Source organism: Delphinus delphis, chromosome 10 (assembly GCF_949987515.2).
Source record: "Delphinus delphis chromosome 10, mDelDel1.2, whole genome shotgun sequence".
NCBI classification, from domain to species: Eukaryota; Metazoa; Chordata; class Mammalia; order Artiodactyla; family Delphinidae; genus Delphinus; species Delphinus delphis.
Window position 1 is genome coordinate 33,253,084 of NC_082692.2, and position 18,351 is coordinate 33,271,434.

The 18,351-nt window shown below is 42.8% G+C and overlaps 1 protein-coding gene across 2 annotated transcripts; it reads left to right on the forward strand.

The window, feature by feature from the left end:
• The first annotated feature begins 1,889 nt into the window (after positions 1-1,889).
• On the forward strand, positions 1,890-12,674 carry MRPS10 (mitochondrial ribosomal protein S10). 2 transcript variants are annotated; one of them, XM_060021820.1, is made up of 7 exons: positions 1,890-1,951; positions 4,658-4,722; positions 4,811-4,883; positions 6,876-7,012; positions 7,989-8,097; positions 9,225-9,314; positions 9,781-12,674. In XM_060021820.1, the coding sequence occupies exons 1-7, from the start codon at positions 1,904-1,906 to the stop codon at positions 9,859-9,861; spliced, it is 603 nt and encodes a 200-aa protein (XP_059877803.1). In that variant the 5' UTR covers positions 1,890-1,903; the 3' UTR covers positions 9,862-12,674. The 2 variants fall into 2 exon arrangements, with proteins under 2 accessions (XP_059877803.1, XP_059877804.1); XM_060021821.1 differs by having other exon boundaries at positions 4,814-4,883.
• The last annotated feature ends 5,677 nt before the right edge of the window (positions 12,675-18,351 follow it).

The window sequence follows — 18,351 nt, forward strand, 5'->3', positions numbered from 1 at the left end:
TTTTTCCTGGATATAAAGCAAGGTGGACTTGCATCAACTTGATCTCCGGCTCATTTACACTAGTTCAGAGGTTTGAAGGCTTAGTTCGTAGGGAAAAGACCCATAATGGACTGGCCAAGCTTTAGAACACTGTCCAGGCTAATAAACTAAGAACGTTTACATGTCAAAAAAACCCTCCACACTGTCCATGCCCACACACCATACCAAAGGGCTCTGTCCACAGCCCCACTGTTGGCAAAACCCGAGTTTGCCCCTCACAATGACTCCCACCTTACCCCCAGCTAATTGGACCAGGGCCAGCACCTGACCCCAAGCTATTAGGCCCATAGTCCATTTGATGACACATGACATGATTTAGCCCCGGAAAATGAGGGGACCAAATCCAATTCCCACATTTGAGAGTATGAATGGAGAAACTTGGTGAGCCAAAGGCAGCATGCAGAATTCTGAGGGAGCACCAACTATTTGTAAGCAGAGAAAGCCCATCAATAAAGAGACCATGTTTGGCCTTAGGGGTGGAGAGGGCATCCAGTCCCTAAGGCTGCTTTGAGCCCACTTTTCCAATTGCAGGAGCAGTTCAGGCCATACATGTCTTTAAAAATAAAAAACAAACTCCTTTTCTTGCAGGAGCGTGGGGAAATGGGGACCCCTATGCCTCACATCCAAAAGAGACTACTAAGAGTTCTACTTAGTAGAACTGGACCTTATTACAAAGTCAGCACCAGGGGTGCTGCAGGGGTGGAAAAGTCACTGAACTAGGATTTTGAAGATGGTTATTGGTTCAGCTGTAACTAACTCACCCATATGACTTTGAATGAGTCATTTCATCTCTGAGCCTCAGTATCCTCACCTATTAAATTAGGACAAGATACACGTCTTCTTGTGAGGATCAGATTAGGTGACATAGGGAAAAGTTGTTTGCAAGCTGTTAAGGTCACCGTCACTGGCAGCTGCAGAACCCTCACCCAGATAAGGCTGCTCAAGGGGGCAGAGGCAGGCTGAGGAGCCATCCCAGAGGAGAGACTGATGCTTCAAAGCAGCAACGGAGTTGGAGAGCTATAGGAAAACTCCACTGGCTAAGAGAGACCAGCCAACTCTGAATGTCACAATTGACAGAGGGAGCCTGATTCTGAAAAGGACATGGGCAGCCTGCCAAGGCTATTGCTGTTATAGCTATCACCATTCAAGTACAAACTCAGGTTGTTTCTCCAGGGCAAGATGAGGTAACAGATCCCGAGTCATGGACCACCTGGCCAGGGAATCCTAAAACAGAGACACTGTGACTTCCAAAACTACAATTCAGAAATGTCACAAGGTGATTAATCCCAGTCTCTTTGATCTTCTCCTTTAAAAAACAAACAAAAAACCCCTAACTCAAATACCAAGTTGGAGTGGATCTGAGGCTTGTCTCCTACTCCCTTGCTTGGCGCCCTGTAATAAATCCTTACTCGGATACGAACTCCCGCTGTCAGTTTGGCTTTCTGCGAGCCACAGGCACACAAGCCCTTTGCTCCGTTATAATAGGAAAAAACATCAACCATTCATCCACTACTCAGATAACCAGTGTCAATATATTACTCATATTTTTTCCAAGCATGTGTTTGTTGTGTTTGCATCCAACAAAACAGGAACCGCAAAGGACAAACACGATTTGAAAAGGAAAGCGCTGACAGAACTCGGTAACTAGATACGAGGTGAAACTATTACAAGACGGCGTACAGGTCAGGTTGCGACCGGAAGGAAGCCGGCTACATTCACAGTCCCACCCTCGGAGCGCGTGGAATCGCGTCTCTATGGTTGTTCCGGTGCCGGAACACAAGGGTACACTCTCTCCTTTTGCAGAACTCTATGGTCGGACTCCTCTGTGACCCCGGAAGCGATCCGGGGAAGCGGAATCGGCAAGATGGCGGCGCGGACGGCGTTTGGGCCCCTTGGACGGCGTCTCTGGCAGGTATGAGGTGCGCTGGGGGGACGCGCTGGGGGGACTAGGCGGTCCTTGGGTAACTGGCCCAAGGACAGTTACCATTACGTCTGGCTGCCACCTGTCATTCTTAACATCTGGAGCTTTCCGCGATATTTATTCCGCACGGCCCGTTGTTTGCAGGAAGGTGGCGAGAAAAGGGCTGATTTTATCTCGAATTCTCTCATAGGATAAAACGTAAGTTAATGAGTCAGGGCAAAGACAGGAACTAGAAAAATCGTAGACTGTCAGGGCTGGAAAGGATATTGAATAGCGAATGTTCCAGACCCTGCCTTTCACGTTTGCGAAATAAACTGAGGCTCAGAGAAGTCAAGAAGGTTGACCTCGCGAAAATTAGGTGGCACGAGATTTTAGACGCTTCGCACGGAACCAGATTGAGATACTTTACGGATACCCGGGTTTCTGAGATTTAGATGAGAATCGCTGAAGTCAGAGGAGTGGGTTAGATATCCTCTGCTCGGTTCTTTGGAGAAAAAGCAAAAATTTAAGCGGCGGTTCTTAAGTTATTTGGCCTCAGCACCCCTTTCTTTACACTCTAAAAATGGTTGAGGACTCCGAAGAGCTTTGGTTTTTGTGGGGTTTAGCTATCAATTTTTAGCTTATTAGAAAATACAACCGAGAATCTTAAAAGTGCTTGTTCACTTAAAAATAACACTAATAAACTCATTACATGTTAACATAATTAACGTTTTTATGGGAAACAACCATATTTTCCCAAACAAATTGAGAGAGAAGTGTAGCAATATTTTACGTTTTTGCAAATCTCTTTAATGTCTGGCTTAATAGAAGGCAGTTTGGCTCTCATAGCTGCTTCTGCAATCTGTTTTTATATCACACGTCCTGCAGGCTCTGGAAAACTTCACTGTACACTGGTGAGAGAATAGAGTGGGAAAGTTGCAAATTACACCTTACTGTTACTATGAAAATAAGTTTAGTCTCCCGGGCCCCTTCTGAAGGTGTCTCAGGAGCCCCTCAGAAGTCCTTAGACCACACTTTGAGAACCACCGTTATTAAATCAGGCGCTGTTAGTGGTTGAAATTTTGAACTATTTTAAGACGCACTTACCCAGAACAGGCTCCACACCCTCAAAAAAAAGAAAGCAAAAAAAAGGAAGGAAAACTTAAGAACTTCTTAAGGTTAGTTTGTGGGTGTAATAGCACTTTAGGCTCCAACTTTTTAAAAGCAGGGGGTTTATACTGGGAGAAGATGCCTGGGAAGTGTCATATTCCTTAGACCTGTGGGCCTTCTACACAACTGGATTGTGGGCTTAGGGGTATAAATGTGGGGAGGGAATTTCCTCTGTGATTATGTGTGGAAAATGGCACATACCTCTTACTACCTTGTATTGTGCTTGATTTCCTTTCTTCTTTTTGCTTTTCTCCCTTGATCCAAGAGAGACTGTGAAAGTTTTGATATGCTTCCATCTTGGGTGAAGAGTAGAAGAAGGATAATTAGCTAAGAATACTTTTTTTTTTTTAAACATAGGTGACCCTCTGTTGTTCTAATTAAGTTTTATTTGTACTAAACTGTTATTCTCATCTTTAAAGTATTTTTCAGGATCCTGTTGAGCTTCCAGTTTCTCAGTTTACACTTTTAAATCTTGGGAAAGCTTAAGAAAAAAACGGGTGGCAAATGTGTATTACATACAGTACCATAGGTTTCCTACAACTAGAAATTTTGTTCCACCAGGGGGAGCTGACAGTAAGGATTTGGAAACGCTGTATTGTTGCAGTATGAGGCACAGTAGTGGTATATAAGATGGGTGTAAATTCCAATGTGTATTTCAACTTACTTATAAAATTAGACGTTTATAAACTAGTTGTCTCACCCAAGCCAAGAAATAAATATGCTGGAAAAGGTGTATGAAAGCTTCAAAGAAGGGTACTTTAGAATTCTTATTCCAGCTCCATAAATTAAATTATAAAGACGCTTTTTTTTAATGCTTGAAAATATTTAAGTAAAAGAAGTATTATGTTGAAATATATTTAATCTGTAAAAAAAAATGGGAAAATGAAGTCACATGTTTTCTTCCTTGATGTCTGCATATTTAATTCATAGCTGTTAATGTGAGAATTGTTTTTTTACAAAAGTTCTTGTTCCTGGGCTTCCGTGGTGGTGCAGTGGTTAAGAATCTGCCTGCCAGTGCAGGGGACACGAGTTTGAGCCCTGGTCTGGGAAGATCCCACATGCCGCGGAGCAACTAAGCCCATGTGCCACAACTACTGAGCCTGCGCTCTAGAGCCCGCGAGCCACAACTACTGAGTCCGCATGCCTAGAGCCCGTGCTCCGCAACAAGAGGAGCCACCACAATGAGAAGCCCGCCACCACAGCGAAGAGTAGCCCTCGCTTGCCGCAACTAGAGAAAGCCAGTGTGCAGCAACAAAGACCCAACGCAGCCAAAAATAAATTAATTAATTTTAAAAAAAAAGTTCTTGCTCCTGAGCTTTAAAAAATATAGTATCTAGTATTTTGAGAGTCCTTTCTGATTATCAACTCTACCACTGTCCTCTTTTTTTTAAATGAAATCTAACTTGGCAATTTAGTTACCCCAATATCTTCATCTAAAATAATGAGATAGCCTGTTATTTGAAGCATCCTGCATCTTTTGGGTTTTAATGGAAACTATGAATGGTTCGGGAATTGATTTTAATTCTAACACATCCCCCTGTTTTTAAGGGTTCGAGGAATTTTTCTGTATGCAGTTCTAGGAGCAGTACAGCCAAAAATGGTGGCCTTCTTCTGTAAGTATATAATTGGATGTGCTAAATTGAATAAGAAAATGGGCACTTGTGCTGTTTTACTTAGGTTTCTCTTTGTTTCCGCACATAGCAGCACCAATATGAAGTGGGTACAGTTTTCAAACCTACACGTTGATGTTCCCAAGGATTTGACCAAGCCTACGGTATGCACTCCCTATTTCTTGGCATAAGAAGCTACATTAGCAATAAATTTTCCTCATTATTTCATTTGGGGCTGTTTCCCAAACACTTTATGAATAAAAAAATTTGTTCTGGAATACTGGCAGGTGCACAGTGCACCTGAGAAAAGTATTCACAGATGTCCCTGAGTGCTCATGGTTGCTTTCAGGCTATTAAGGTAAGAGCTAATCGAATAAAGTATTTACCCCAAATAACTGTGGGGATGAGTAGTCTTTTGCTTTTAGCTCAGCATAGTGTACAGCGTTGTCATAATTAATGACGCTGAATACTTGGTATTATATTATGGAATTTGTTGGTTGTGGTGGTAGGCTTCACGTCTTTATTGAACAGTGAACAGTGCTTTATTGTGAGAGAGAGCATTATCACAAGTAGAGAAAATCCAGGAGCAGCTGTGTAACCTTGTTTCCTTTAAGTGAAAGCCATGATTTCATCAACCCAGTTTTTGTATTATTTGTAGTTTTTTTTAATTTTTTTAATTTTTTTAATTTTTTTTTATTTGTAGTTTTTTTAAATCCTAAAACTACAAACTATAATTTGTAATTTTTTAAATTCCAAATGCTTCCAGCCCCACCCCTCAAAAATAATCCCCTTTAACAGTTTGGTACGTATCCTTCTAGACCTTTGTCTGTATATAATCATCTGTGCACACCATGAGCACCAGAGTGGAATTGTGTTATACCTAATGGCCTGCTGGTTCAGTGTTTTCACTTCATAGCATATATAAACCCCAGGTCTCCAGCTCAGATGCCTGCGTAGGCCAGGCCTGTAAGGAACGGTAACAGGGTGGGCACAGTGACAGGCTGTACCCTTTATAAGCAAGATAGCTGCTACTTACTGTAGCCAGTTGTTGCCATGTGGGAAATTAGACCTAGTGATGTCAGATTGTCTGAATTTTCCAAACTAAATGAAATTCAAATATTTGTGCAGAATCTTTTGATTTTTAATATTTGTAACAGATTCAGAATTATCTTTAAAACCCTGTAGAGACCAGTGATTATACATTTTAGGGCTATATTCCCCTTCTCTTGTTCCTCAACTTAAGAGATAGGATATCAGTGGACTCTATTCTTCCAACAACCCTATTTGGGGTAATTGAGAGTGAATATCTAGCTTCCTGGTTAGTAAGTAGATCTCCTTTCAAGGGCAAAGTAATTTAACTCTGAAACATTGGATTAGTAATATAAATTACTCGTTTGATGGATGAATGAAGTAAAGGTAATTCACCTCTTGGAAGAAAGTCAGAAACGTCAAACCCATCATTTCTAAGATCTTTAAGTGTTAGGGTGGAAGAGGTAGAAGTTATTTGTACAGTCAGTGTCATGACATTTTAGTTAGAAATGAGTAATTTTTCTATTAGAGCAGGCAAAATAAACATGGACAAACCTAATAAAAAGAATATGAATAGAAATAGCTCGCCTTTGTTTAACAATGTTTTATAACTTATAAGCACTTAAATCCATGCTCTCTTATTTGTTCCCGACAGAAATACCATGAGCTGTAGCACAAGTATTGTCCTATTTATATGTGAGAAAACTAAAGTTCAGTGAGATTATATTACTTGCCCGTTGTTATTCAGCTTTAAGTGGCAGAGTTTAATTCTCAATCCAGGTCTTCTGACCAGGCTACTTTTATTAACAGAACCCCGAATCCTTTCCTGTTGTATATTTGGGGTTTAGTAACTATTAAGCTTGAAGGTTCCGTTGGTGATTTTGTAGGCTGCTTGAAAATCCTTTTGATTCAAACTGTATTTTAAGTGATTCTTAAGGGTCACTGTGGAGTCTGAATGTGGTTGTATCTAGATATTTAAGCTGTGTTAAGATGTTACTCAGCATTTTTCTCCCCACTTATTAGTAAACTCTGAAGTTGTTCAGGTGAGGATAATATGTTAAATTTTCCAGTTGTAAATATTAGAGGAACCACGACTGAAGCTTTTCTTTTTGATTTTAAAATTGCAGATAACCGTTTCTGATGAACCAGACACGTTATATAAGCGCCTGTCAGTTTTAGTAAAAGGCCATGATAAGGCTGTATTGGACAGTTATGAGTATTTTGCGGCGCTTGCTGCTAAAGAACTTGGTATCTCTGTTAAAGTGTAAGTATGATCTTTCTTAATCTGACCTGTTAGCTGCTATAACACAATCAGTCAGGAAAATGCTGCCAGTCCCAGCTAGGTCTGAGCTCTTAAAATGGGATAAAAACTCACGATGGGGAGAGATTAGGTTTGTTATATTATTCTAAGCAGGATCATCCCTTCCTGTCTACCAGAATTTTTAAATACTAGAATGAGTGAACAAGGAAAATGAAGGAATCCTTTCTCTAGAAACTGCATAGACTTAGGAGGCCCAAGAAGCCCTCGTGTCTGGGATCTCCATGGGGCAGGGAGGTGGATTAGGTGAACAAGCAATTCTTTCAGGCCTCTTGGATTTGGTATCTTTGCTGTTATATTCACTGTTTCAAATCTGCCTTAAGAAACACCGTTCACCCAATACTTTGATGCATGAGCAAGGCGAGCTTCGTATGGCCTTGAAGTCACTGCAGGGTCAAGTATAACCACCTCCTATGTTTTGTCACCTGCTCTCTCTGATGTTGAACGAGGCCCATATGGAGCTTTGCCAGTCTTGCCTTCTAGCAAAGCTGAAGGAACTCACACATTTCCCGTAACAGACCATGGTTTTGTGCTTTTCACTGTATCTGTAATACATGGCAGACATTACAACCATGTCCAGCCCACGGTGCTGCGCCTCTCAGTTCATGTGTTTAGTCAGTGTGAGACCTCAAGGGTGTGAAAGCCGGAGGCATGTGTGTGTGCACTTGCATGCCAAGGCTTGTTTTTGGGTCGCTGGCAAATGTTCCTGTTGCTGTCTGCAGGTTTATTTTAGCCGGAGCTTCATGACAGCAGTTGTTAGAGATGACAGTCTTGACGAATGGAAGTCTGTAAAATGGTAGTTAACGCCTATAATTGGGCGTGAGCCTGACCTGCAAAATTGTGGAATCATGCTTTGATATCAGTGACTCAGGTTCTAACATCACTTAGCTTAAGTATGTTGCTTCGCCCATTAATTTTCCAGACATGAACCTCCAAGGAAAATAGAGCGATTTACTCTTCTCAAATCAGTGCATATTTTCAAGAAGCACAGGGTTCAGTATGAAATGAGAACACTTTACAGATGTTTAGAGGTGAGTTTATTTCAGACATTCAGGCATTTTTTTGAAATGCCCCAGATTTCACACTAGCACATCATAACTTTCCTTTAACCTTGCCCAGTAGACTTCCTTTCAGTCAGCCCATGCCGGATAGTGGTAGAGAAGGTAAGTGTTTTTTTGTGTTTATAGAAGCAGCATGATAGGAAAATCAAACTCAAGTAAAGCCATCCTTCAGAGTAGTTCATACTTTAACTCAGTAGTGCACATTATGTTGACTAATTTTTATACAGTAAGCTATCATTGGAATAATTTTGCTTATATTTCAAAAATTCTAGCTACGTTTTCACACAGCTCTAATAATTATTCTCACATGCTCACTGAATTCTCCATGTCCATGATGGGCAGAATTAAGGTTTTTCATTCGTCAATTATCATTCATTTGTGCAGCCTCCCAGGTCAGCACAGTCTTGTGGTTAAGGGAAAGCATGGGCTTTGGAGTTGGACAGCCAGGTCCAAGTACGGGCATTTACTGGCTGTGTGACCTGTGCCTCAAGTCCTTCATCTTTAATTTGGAAATAATAACAGTACCAATTTCATACAGTTAGTGTGAGGATTAAATGAGATATTTATCTAGAGCACTTAGAATATTTCATCTCATAGTAAATGATTGGTAAATGTTACTAAAACAAGTGCTTGTGCATGTTTTATATGAGAAGCTCTGTACTGGGCATTGAGAGTTACAAATATTAAGACATAGTCCTACCCTTAAATGAAAAAGAAAAATCCAAAATTGTGTCCACCTTGCCATGGAGCACACAAAATCTTATACCAACTCTAGTTTACAATTGAGTCTTTTGTTTCCTTTTGTTTTGAGTTGTTTTGTGAAACTCTTACACTGTTTTGATACCGTGCTTGCCAGCTGGGTTCCATGGAACCCTGGCTTTAAGGCATTTAGGAGGAAGGGGGACATTGCGGCTGTGCTCCCCTCATTCAGTTCAACCAGAGGATCTGCACTTTTTTCCTTTTAAATTGGGATTCTGTAAGATTTTACAGATGAAGAAAAGACTCTACTGCTTTTACCAGAAAAAAAAAAAAAAAAACCCTCAAAATTTCTGCTTTAACCAGCATAGCATGAATCAATTTCACGTTTGAAATTTTAGTTAGAACATCTCACTGGGAGTACAGCAGATGTCTACTTGGAATATATTCAGCGAAACTTACCTGAAGGAGTTGCCATGGAAGTTACAAAGGTATGACTTGAATTTCTGCCTCTTTGGAGGGAGATGTGTATTGTTGTGTTGATACATTGCTGCCTGATTCCAGCCCACTGGGTGGAGGGGAGGACCTGGAGGCAGAGTTGCCACAGTAGTTGGGGGACTACACCTGCCATGCAGGGCGCAGCTCAACAGAATGCTGTCCCCGCAGCCCATGTCCTCCTGGAGCCACCTCTGATGCCTCCCTCCCTCTTAGCAGTTGTCTAGACACGGGTTCCACGTTGATTGGTGGTCCCTGGAGATCACTGAGGAGCAAATAGATTATGTATGTGAGAGTGTTTATCTACTATCGAGTTTTCTTCTCTGTTTCAAAGCCCTACAACAAGATGAGAGGGTAAAAGAAAAAAGTCAAGAGGACTTGAGGGAACAGAATGAATAAATTCCATTTGTGGCTGAAGAGTTAAGTCCACATTATATTATAATTTTGTTTTTCTCTCTTTAGACAAAATTAGAACAGTTACCAGAACACATCAAGAAGCCAATCTGGGAAACGATACCAGAGGAAGAAGAAAGCAAGTCATAAAGTCTCAAAGTGACCACTTGTGCTGGGATGTGAAGTGAGCATGTCAGGTGGAGGGAGTCTCCAGTGAAGACAGTTTCAAGTCACCCTGACTGCTCTCCTGAGGCCGCACGGCCTGATCAGTAGAAAGCAGGGATTGGAAGTTTACGATACACCAGACTATTGTGCAGGAACCACTTTACCTATTCTTTTATACATGTCATTGTTTCAGTTCGGATTTTAACAAATGTGAGCAAACCGTTTGGACCACTCTGTACCAAAACGGTCAGATTCATGTTTTGTTATTCCACTGTTGTTCAAGTATTAGTTTGCACTGATTGTGATTTGTATCATTTCATTCATCTAAAAGTGTTTCAAATATTCCTTACACGCATTTCTTTCTTTTGAGGAACCTAGAAGGAAACTTTGGTTAATTTAACACTGAGCAGTTAAAGTTTTTGATATTTACCTCAGTGCAGGCTGACATATGCTAGTTTGGGGGTGGTGACCTCCAGGTTTTACCTGATGTAAAGTATTACATTCTTGAAAATTGATATACTTTATAGCAGATCAAGCACGTTTGTGGCATGTGCCGAATTCTTCTGTAGCCCGAACCCTTTCAGGGCCGCCTAGAAGGGTCACTATAATGGAATTTCAGCTCTCAAGAAATTACTGTATCGTTTCATTCATCCTATAATTCATTTATTCAATAAGCTTTTCTTTTGTTGACTTTGCGCCCAGCACTATAGTAAATACCAAAAATTGAATAGCAATAACAGCTTTCAAAAATTGTGCAAGGCACAAATAAATACTTTTCCCTTATTAAGTTCCATGCTGATAAGACCTCTTTCTTTTGGTGAATAGCACTCTTTTTGTTTGGGGATGTCTACTTTTCCATAAAATTAAATAGTAGTTAAAAAGCTCTGAAAGAGGCAAGATGACAGTGGGCTGAGGTTGTTGGTGTATCAACCCCAAGGGAGTGATACGTTTCCTTTTGACAGCAGAATCCGGCCCATGTCTTTTGTGGTTTCCTTCATATCTTTGGGGTAGTTATGACTTCTCAGTTTTCCACCCTTAAACTAGAGTCCCTGTTCTCTTTTCCCGACCTGCTATCAGGTATGAGTGTTCTGAATGCACACTGCTCATGTATCAGACTTACATTACTGTCATTAACGTGAAAAGAATTACAGCCTTGTGCCCCATGACCTCATTCTGTTTGCAGCTCAGTTGTCTAGTGTGTCATTCACAAATGCCTAAAGCCTGTTTATCCCAGGTATAAGCCTCAGGATTAAGAACTAGTCAATAAATCAAGAGCAGTATAAAATTAACTGTATCTAGCAAAGCAGCCATTGTGACTCATTTTCATTTCGAAAGAAATAATTCTTCAAAAATGTAGATCCACATCTAATCCTTTTTTTGTGCTTTTTTTACAGACAGTGTCAATCACTTTATTATAATAGGATGACTTCTGCATACTCGCCTCCAGTGGCTCTCTTTTAAAGGTGTACATCCACTTCCAGCTGTTTTCAGACTAAAGTAGTCTCTAAACCAGATTACTTAGCACTTCCAATTATATATTAAAATCTTGTTTTAAGATAAATACAGATAAACTACACACACAACAAAAATTAATGGTATTTCCTTGACATAAGTACTTGGCGTATTTGAGGCCTACTTGATATAAACTAGGTGATTTCTTTATTCTGATAGACTGAGAAGGGTCTTTTTGTTTGTTTTTTAATTGGATCTCCTGAGTAAAATGTATGTTCTGAAAGTTAGAATTAATGCCCAAGTCTCAACTTTCTGTTCATGGTGGTGACGGGCGGTAGTGAGAAAAGTAGACCTGATGTCAGGAAGGCAGAAGGCAGGTAGGAAGTGAGACGGTTTTTTATTGAGGTGAAGCCCTGAGTTCACTGTTATTTTCTCTGATCTGAAGTATAGTTTCTTTTCATATTAAATAAAATAGTGTAAAGGTCTGTTTTAAATTATTGGTAGACTCTACAGATTAAACTCGTTCAGTGCCTAGTTTTGATGCTTTCAAAGAGAATTATATGTCCTTTGGCCACTTAGATATGCCACAGTGAATACATAAAGCAATTATTTTAAATCAGTATTTTTGTAACATTTCTGTTTGTCAGCTACCCTTCTTCCTTTCTTACACTATTAAATTAGCTTTACTGCAACATTCATGAGTAGCCGAGTAGAGAAAACAGGCCTGAGTCAGATAAGAGTTCAAACCCACTAACTGCTATAAACAGGCAAGGGGTTTAACCCTCTCAGAGCTTCAGTTTACTCATTAGTAAAATGTAGGAAATAAAACTTATGAAGGTTGAAGTATTGAATTAGGTAACTTGTAAAGCACCTCACACAGTACCAGGCAGATAATAGACATTCAATAAATACTAGCTATGTGAATGAAGAACATTGCCTGCCATATCAGTAAACAAAGGATGTTGCAGCCATCAAGCCGTCACGTTACAGCCACCCTGACAGTGCACCCTGAGGAGACTCAGGATGAGAAGCACAAGATACTGCCCCCAGATAGCTGAAGTGCGTATCAAAGGAATGATTTCAGTGAGCCCAAACTTGCATCTCCCCATACTTAGAAAAGTGCAGAATTCCTTAACTCGAGACACCTGGTTTTCTTTAATTAATGGTAATCTTTTGATGTTCCGAATACCTGGTCCTTATTGCAAAAACCTCTGTATATCCTGGCTCTCCCCCTTGCCTCTTCGGAGCAGTCTCTCAGAGTTATCTGAGATGCTGTGTCCCGAGCTTAAGTCCTCAGTTTTGTCCACTAAATAAAACATAACTCTCGACTTTCAGATTGTGCTTTTTTTTTTTCAGTTGACAGCTATTACCAGATGGCAGAACAAATTTGATGATACAGCAGATGCTTGTGTGCTGTACTGTTTAAAAACCAGCTGGAAAGGACTTCAGAGTATCTCTAAGGTGAGGATAACACCTTACGGTGTTGCAAAATTTAATTTAGATGAGAAAACATGCAAAACCAACAGTGGTTGCAAAATTTAATTTAGATGAGAAAACATGTAGCATGCTTATTATGATAACCACCATACATTATGCCAAGCATTTACAGATATTATTTAATCTTTATAACAACCCAATAAAGTAGTTACTATTATCCCCATTTTATAGGAGAGAAAACTAAGTTTGACTTGCCCACTTAATTGCACTTTCAGTTGACAGATGAAACTGAGACGAAAAGGTGAAACTGATTTGTCTGAGTTCAGGTTAGTGAAGACAGAGCCTCAGAACCTAATTTTTTTTTTTTTTTTTTTTGTGGTATGCGGGCCTCTCACTGTCGTGGCCTCTCCCGTTGCGGAGCACAGGCTCCGGACGCGCAGGCTCAGCGGCCACGGCTCACGGGCCCAGCTGCTCCGCGGCATGCGGGATCCTCCCGGACCGGGGCACGAACCCGTGTCCCCTGCATCGGCAGGCGGACTCTCAACCACTGCGCCACCAGGGAAGCCCAGAACCTAATTTTTAAAGGCTAGGATGTACTCAAATGCCCACACATTAAATGCAGACTATTCAAACCTAAAATCCAGATTTATTTCCCCTTGCACATTAGCAAAGTGTGCTACTCATTTCCCCTAAGGCTTAGAAGTAAAGAGATTGACTGGGGGAAAATAAAGAATAAAAGATGTAAATGTGTATGAATAAAGGCAAGAAGCATAACCCACAGCGCGATCCCTGTGGTCTCAAGGCTGACATTGGTCCTGACTGTCTGAGGCAGCAACAGGAGAGTTTAAGCTCCAGCAAGGAGGGGCCTACTGGGTTGTAGGAACCCTGGCATGGAGACAGTTAACCCTGGGGCTTTGCGCCAGGCCCATCTCAGGCTCTGCAGACAGTGGTTTGCTCACATGCATTTCGTTACCCCTGGAGCCAGGCTTATGGCTGAATGCCTGCGATCCCCAGGGTCCTCTGCAAATCCCTGCTCAATTCCTAACCCTGTCCTCCTTAAAGCCTTACTATTGTTACTCACTTCACGCTACCATTCTCTGTGGGGTCCTAATCCTCTTTAAAACTGATATATTTATACCTCAACAGCTCAGCAGTATTTAAGGGCAGGTCATGGGCAACTGACCCACATGAAAAGCCAATTGAATTTTCGATTCCTCTGCCAGAGGCTAAATCAAGTTCTGTTTCATTCATACGGTCTCTTGAGCACAGGTGCCCACAGCAGTGGGTTGCATATGCTGTCTTCACGTGTGATGAGATGGGGACAAGTTCGAAAAATCACTGGAGACCTCTTCCGGTGCTAAAATCCCATTATCTTTTCCCATTGACAAATATCTGCTAGGGAATTCCCTGGTGGTCCAGTGGTTAGGACTCCGCGCTTCCACTGCAGGGGGCACAGGTTCCATCCCTGGTCGGGGAACTAAGATCCCGCATGCCGCATAGCGTCGCCAAGGAACAAAAAAAAAACAGGAAAAAAAAATCTGCTAACCCAGGCATTCTCAAAGGAATCAAGAGCTGTTGTCTTGTAAAATTAAGAGTAGCACACATCAATTCAGCTCTGACCGTGTGTCAAGCACTTTGCTCAGTTACTCAACAAGTCTTGTTTCTGCCAAGAATTCCTTGTTTGTGCCAAGCACTGTTCTAGGTTTTGGAAATTCTGCAGTGTGTATGTTGAAGTCCCTCTCCTCAAGGACCTTAGATTCTAGTGAGGAAGACATGCTAGGGGAAAAAATAATAGTAAGATCATTTCATAAGCAGTTAAGCACTATGAAGCAAATAAAGTAGGATAATGTCAGAATTACTTCAGTAGCTATTTGAGGTGAGGTTGGGAAAGTTCTCTCTGAGGAGGGGAGAATGTCAAGAAGGAGGCAGCCATGTGAGGGTCTGGGGAAGAGCATTCCAAGCAGCAGGACCCATCAGTGCTAAGGCCCAGTGAGTATGGTGTGTCTGTGGATAGGGCAGAGCAACATGAAGATGAAGTAGGAGGATCCTATAGTGCATCACGGCCATGGGAAGGAGTGTGGATTTTATCCTGAGTTTCATTGGGAAGCCATGGGAGGGTTTGGAGCAGGACAGTGATAGGATCTGATTTACGCTTTAGAACACACTCCTCTGGCTGCTGGGTGTGGACTGGAAGGCGGGAGGTGATGGGAAGGTGGGGGCAGGAAGGCCAGTTAGGACTGCTGCAGTGGACCAGTGAGGACGTGGCCTGGACCAGAGCTGCAGAAATGGAGGGGATGGGAAGTGGTTGGATTCAGAATAAGTTTGGAGGTGGAGCTGATGGAATGACCTACTAATAGATTGAAATGAGATCTAAGAGAAAGAAAGGACTCAGGGATGACTCATTTTTGGCCTAGGCAGCTGGATAAAATGGTGATGCCGTGACTGAGGTTGAGAAGGGTTGAGGAGGGATTTGGGAAGGAAATCAGTACTTTGGCTTTGGCCTTGCTAAGTTTGTGATCTGAGTTGAGCTGTCCAGTAGACAGCTGGGCTCATGAATCTGGAATCTACAAATGGTATGTAATGTTGAGGGTGAATGAGCTCTCTCGGGAGAGCATGTGAGTAGACGGGAGAATGGTACTGAGGACAAGCCTGGGAAGCCCAAGCATGAAGAGATTTGTTTAAAAGGAGGAGGTGCTGGCAAAGGAGATGTGCAGTCAGTGAGATTGGAGTGAAATCAGACACATGTGGGTCCTTGAAACCTAAGGTGTTTGAAGGAAGAACTCACTTGGTGAGCTGTGCTGAATCTGCTGGCAGGTTGAGTAGGAAAAGTAGGTCATTGGTGACCACTGTAAAGCCTTCTCCATGGAGTGATGGGGATGAGTATCCAATTGGAGTAAGTTGAGGAGAGAATAAGAAATGGAGAGGATGCAAAACAGGTTCAGTTATCTACTGCTACCTTAAAAAATGCCCGACACTTCATGGCTTCATGACAACATCTACTTTGCATGCAGATCTGCAGTCTGGGAACACTGTCTGCTCCATTTGGTATCAGCTGGGGTGCTGGAAGGCCAGGCCTGGAGGCATCTACAGGTTCACTGACTCCCTCAGCCTGGTGGTTGAGGCTGACTGTCAGCTGGAAGCCCTGCGTGTGCTCTGGGCTTCGCCACAATATGGTGGCTGCATTCCCCAGGCAAGTCCCGAGGGAGAGCCAGCCACAAACCCTGTCGCCTTTGATGACCTAGTCTCGGAAGTCACATAGTGTCGCTTCTGCCCATTCTCTTCGTTGAGTACCATAAAGTCCCATCCAGCTTGAAGAGAGGGAGAAATAGACTCTTCCCCTTGATGGAAGGAACATGGGAGACCAGACCTACTGCTGTGCCAGTTTCGGAAAATAACATCTTCCACAAGGGGTTTTGTTGTCACAGGAGCCAAAGTTAGGACAGTGGCTGGAGGGGAGTAGGAGTCGGCAGGGCCAGTGGATCCAGTAGGCACAGTACCTAGGGCCCACAATATTTATTTTTCTTTATTTTCTTTTTGGCTGCGTTGGGTCTTCGTTGCTGCACGCAGGCTTTATCTAGTTGCAGTGAGTGGGGGCTACTCTTCGTTGCGGTGCGTGGGCTTCTCATTGCAGTGGCTTCTCTTGTGGAGCACAGGCTCTAGGTGCGTGGGCTTCAGTAGTTGTGGCACTGGGCTCAGTAGTTGTGGCTCGCAGGCTCTAGGGTGCAGGCTCAGTAGTTGTGGTGCATGGTCTTAGTTGCTCCGTGGCATGTGGGATCTTCCCGGACCAGGGCTCGAACCCATGTCCCCTGCATCGGCAGGCGGATTCTTAACCACTGCGCCACCAGGGAAGTCCCCGGGCCCACAATATTTTTAATTTCTTTTAAGTGTTTTAATTTTCAAAACCAGAAGAAAGAATTAATATAATGCAACCTAGACTGGACTGGATTATATTCATCTTTTTACAAATGAATGATAAAATAGCACTTTTAATATTTTCTTATTTAATATTTAATTATCAATATTAATCTTGAGACCCATGAAGGCAAACGTGGGTAGGCCCAAAAAAGTCACAGTGGGATCCTGAATGTGGGATCAAGGAAGAATTTTTGTTTTGTTTAATCTTGTTTTCATAAAGGTGATATTAAAGCACATCTGCAAACGGGAATGATCCATTAGAGAAGGATAAATGGAGGGTGCAGAAGAGAAAGGGATTACTGTGGACACGAAGTGCTTGAGTAGGCAAAGGGAGGTGACATCTAGAAACCAAGTGGAGGAGCTGACAGGGGGAGAAGTGGGAAAGGGACGCTGCATCCATCGAACCAGGAAGAGAGGCCGGGTATGTGAGCACAGCTGCAGAGAGGTGTGTCTGCTATGGGAGGATGAGGTGGTTGTCAGATGCATCTGCTTCTCTGTAAAGTGAAGGATGTGACAAGGTCATCAGTTGAACGTGGGAGCAACGGGAAGTTTTGAGGGCAGGAAGCGTGGTGGAAGAATCATCTCGGGGAGAAGGGACTCAAGTCAGCAGAGGAGAACGTGCAGTACAACTGTCTGGCATTATTTGAAGTGTGTGCGGCCAGTGTGATTTTCTGACTTTTTCCAGCTGTGTTCAGCCTCGGGTGCAGATGAGGTGTTAGTGCCTAATTAAGGGGATAGCTGTAGCCAGGGTCAGGTTTTGCCAAGCGAGTAGTTAGAGGGAGAGAGGGGCGCAAAGGTCAAGGTCATGGCAAGGAAATGACAAGAGTTCTGGGCCGTTTGTCAGGATAAGGAAGAAAGTGAGAATGTGACAGATGTTAAAAAGCATAGTGATAGATGGGTTGGAAGTCTCAACAGTGCTGGTGAGTTGCTGGAGTGAAGCTGTTAGTGTAAGTGAGTGGAAGGAGAGGCGATGATGGTGTTTGAATGTTTCAGACCATCGGTAGAGAAATTCATGGTAGCAAGGCCTCCGGTAGACATTCTCAGACTTCATGTGCCGTGGAAGCACCTGGAGAGCTTTTTAAAACACAGACTGTGGCCCCGCAACCCCAAGTTCCAGATTCACTAGGGGAGGAGGGCCTGAGAATCTGCATTTCTAACAGACTCCCAGATGTTGCAGCTGCTGGCCCAGGGACCACAGTGAATGGGGGCCAAGGTGGGGTGGAAGAAAAGCTCTTGGGAACTGGGGAGATAAGAACCTTTGAGGCCAGAGTGGGAGGGACCAGCTGTCCACCTGATGCTTTGGGACGAATGGTGACGTCACCAGTGAATGATGACAATATGGACAAGTATGGACAAGGTGGGAGGGTCAGACCTGGCCTCGAAGGCGCTGGCATTTCTGAGGGAGAAAAGAGGAAAGAGGAAAGGTAGAGGCAACAGCTGAACAAGGAGGAGACCAGCCTTAATCTCCAGATCCAGAGGCACATGGGATTTGGGAGAAAAACCCATCGGCACTTGAGAGGATGACAGAGGAAGCGGGGTTCCACCTTCAGGGATGGCAAGGAAATTAGAAGAACTTTGAGAGATTAGGGACGTCTGGAGGCAGGGAGCTGAGAGTGAGAGCGAGCGAGAACGAGCAAGAGAGAGAGAGAGACTGGAATGTACAAAGCAATT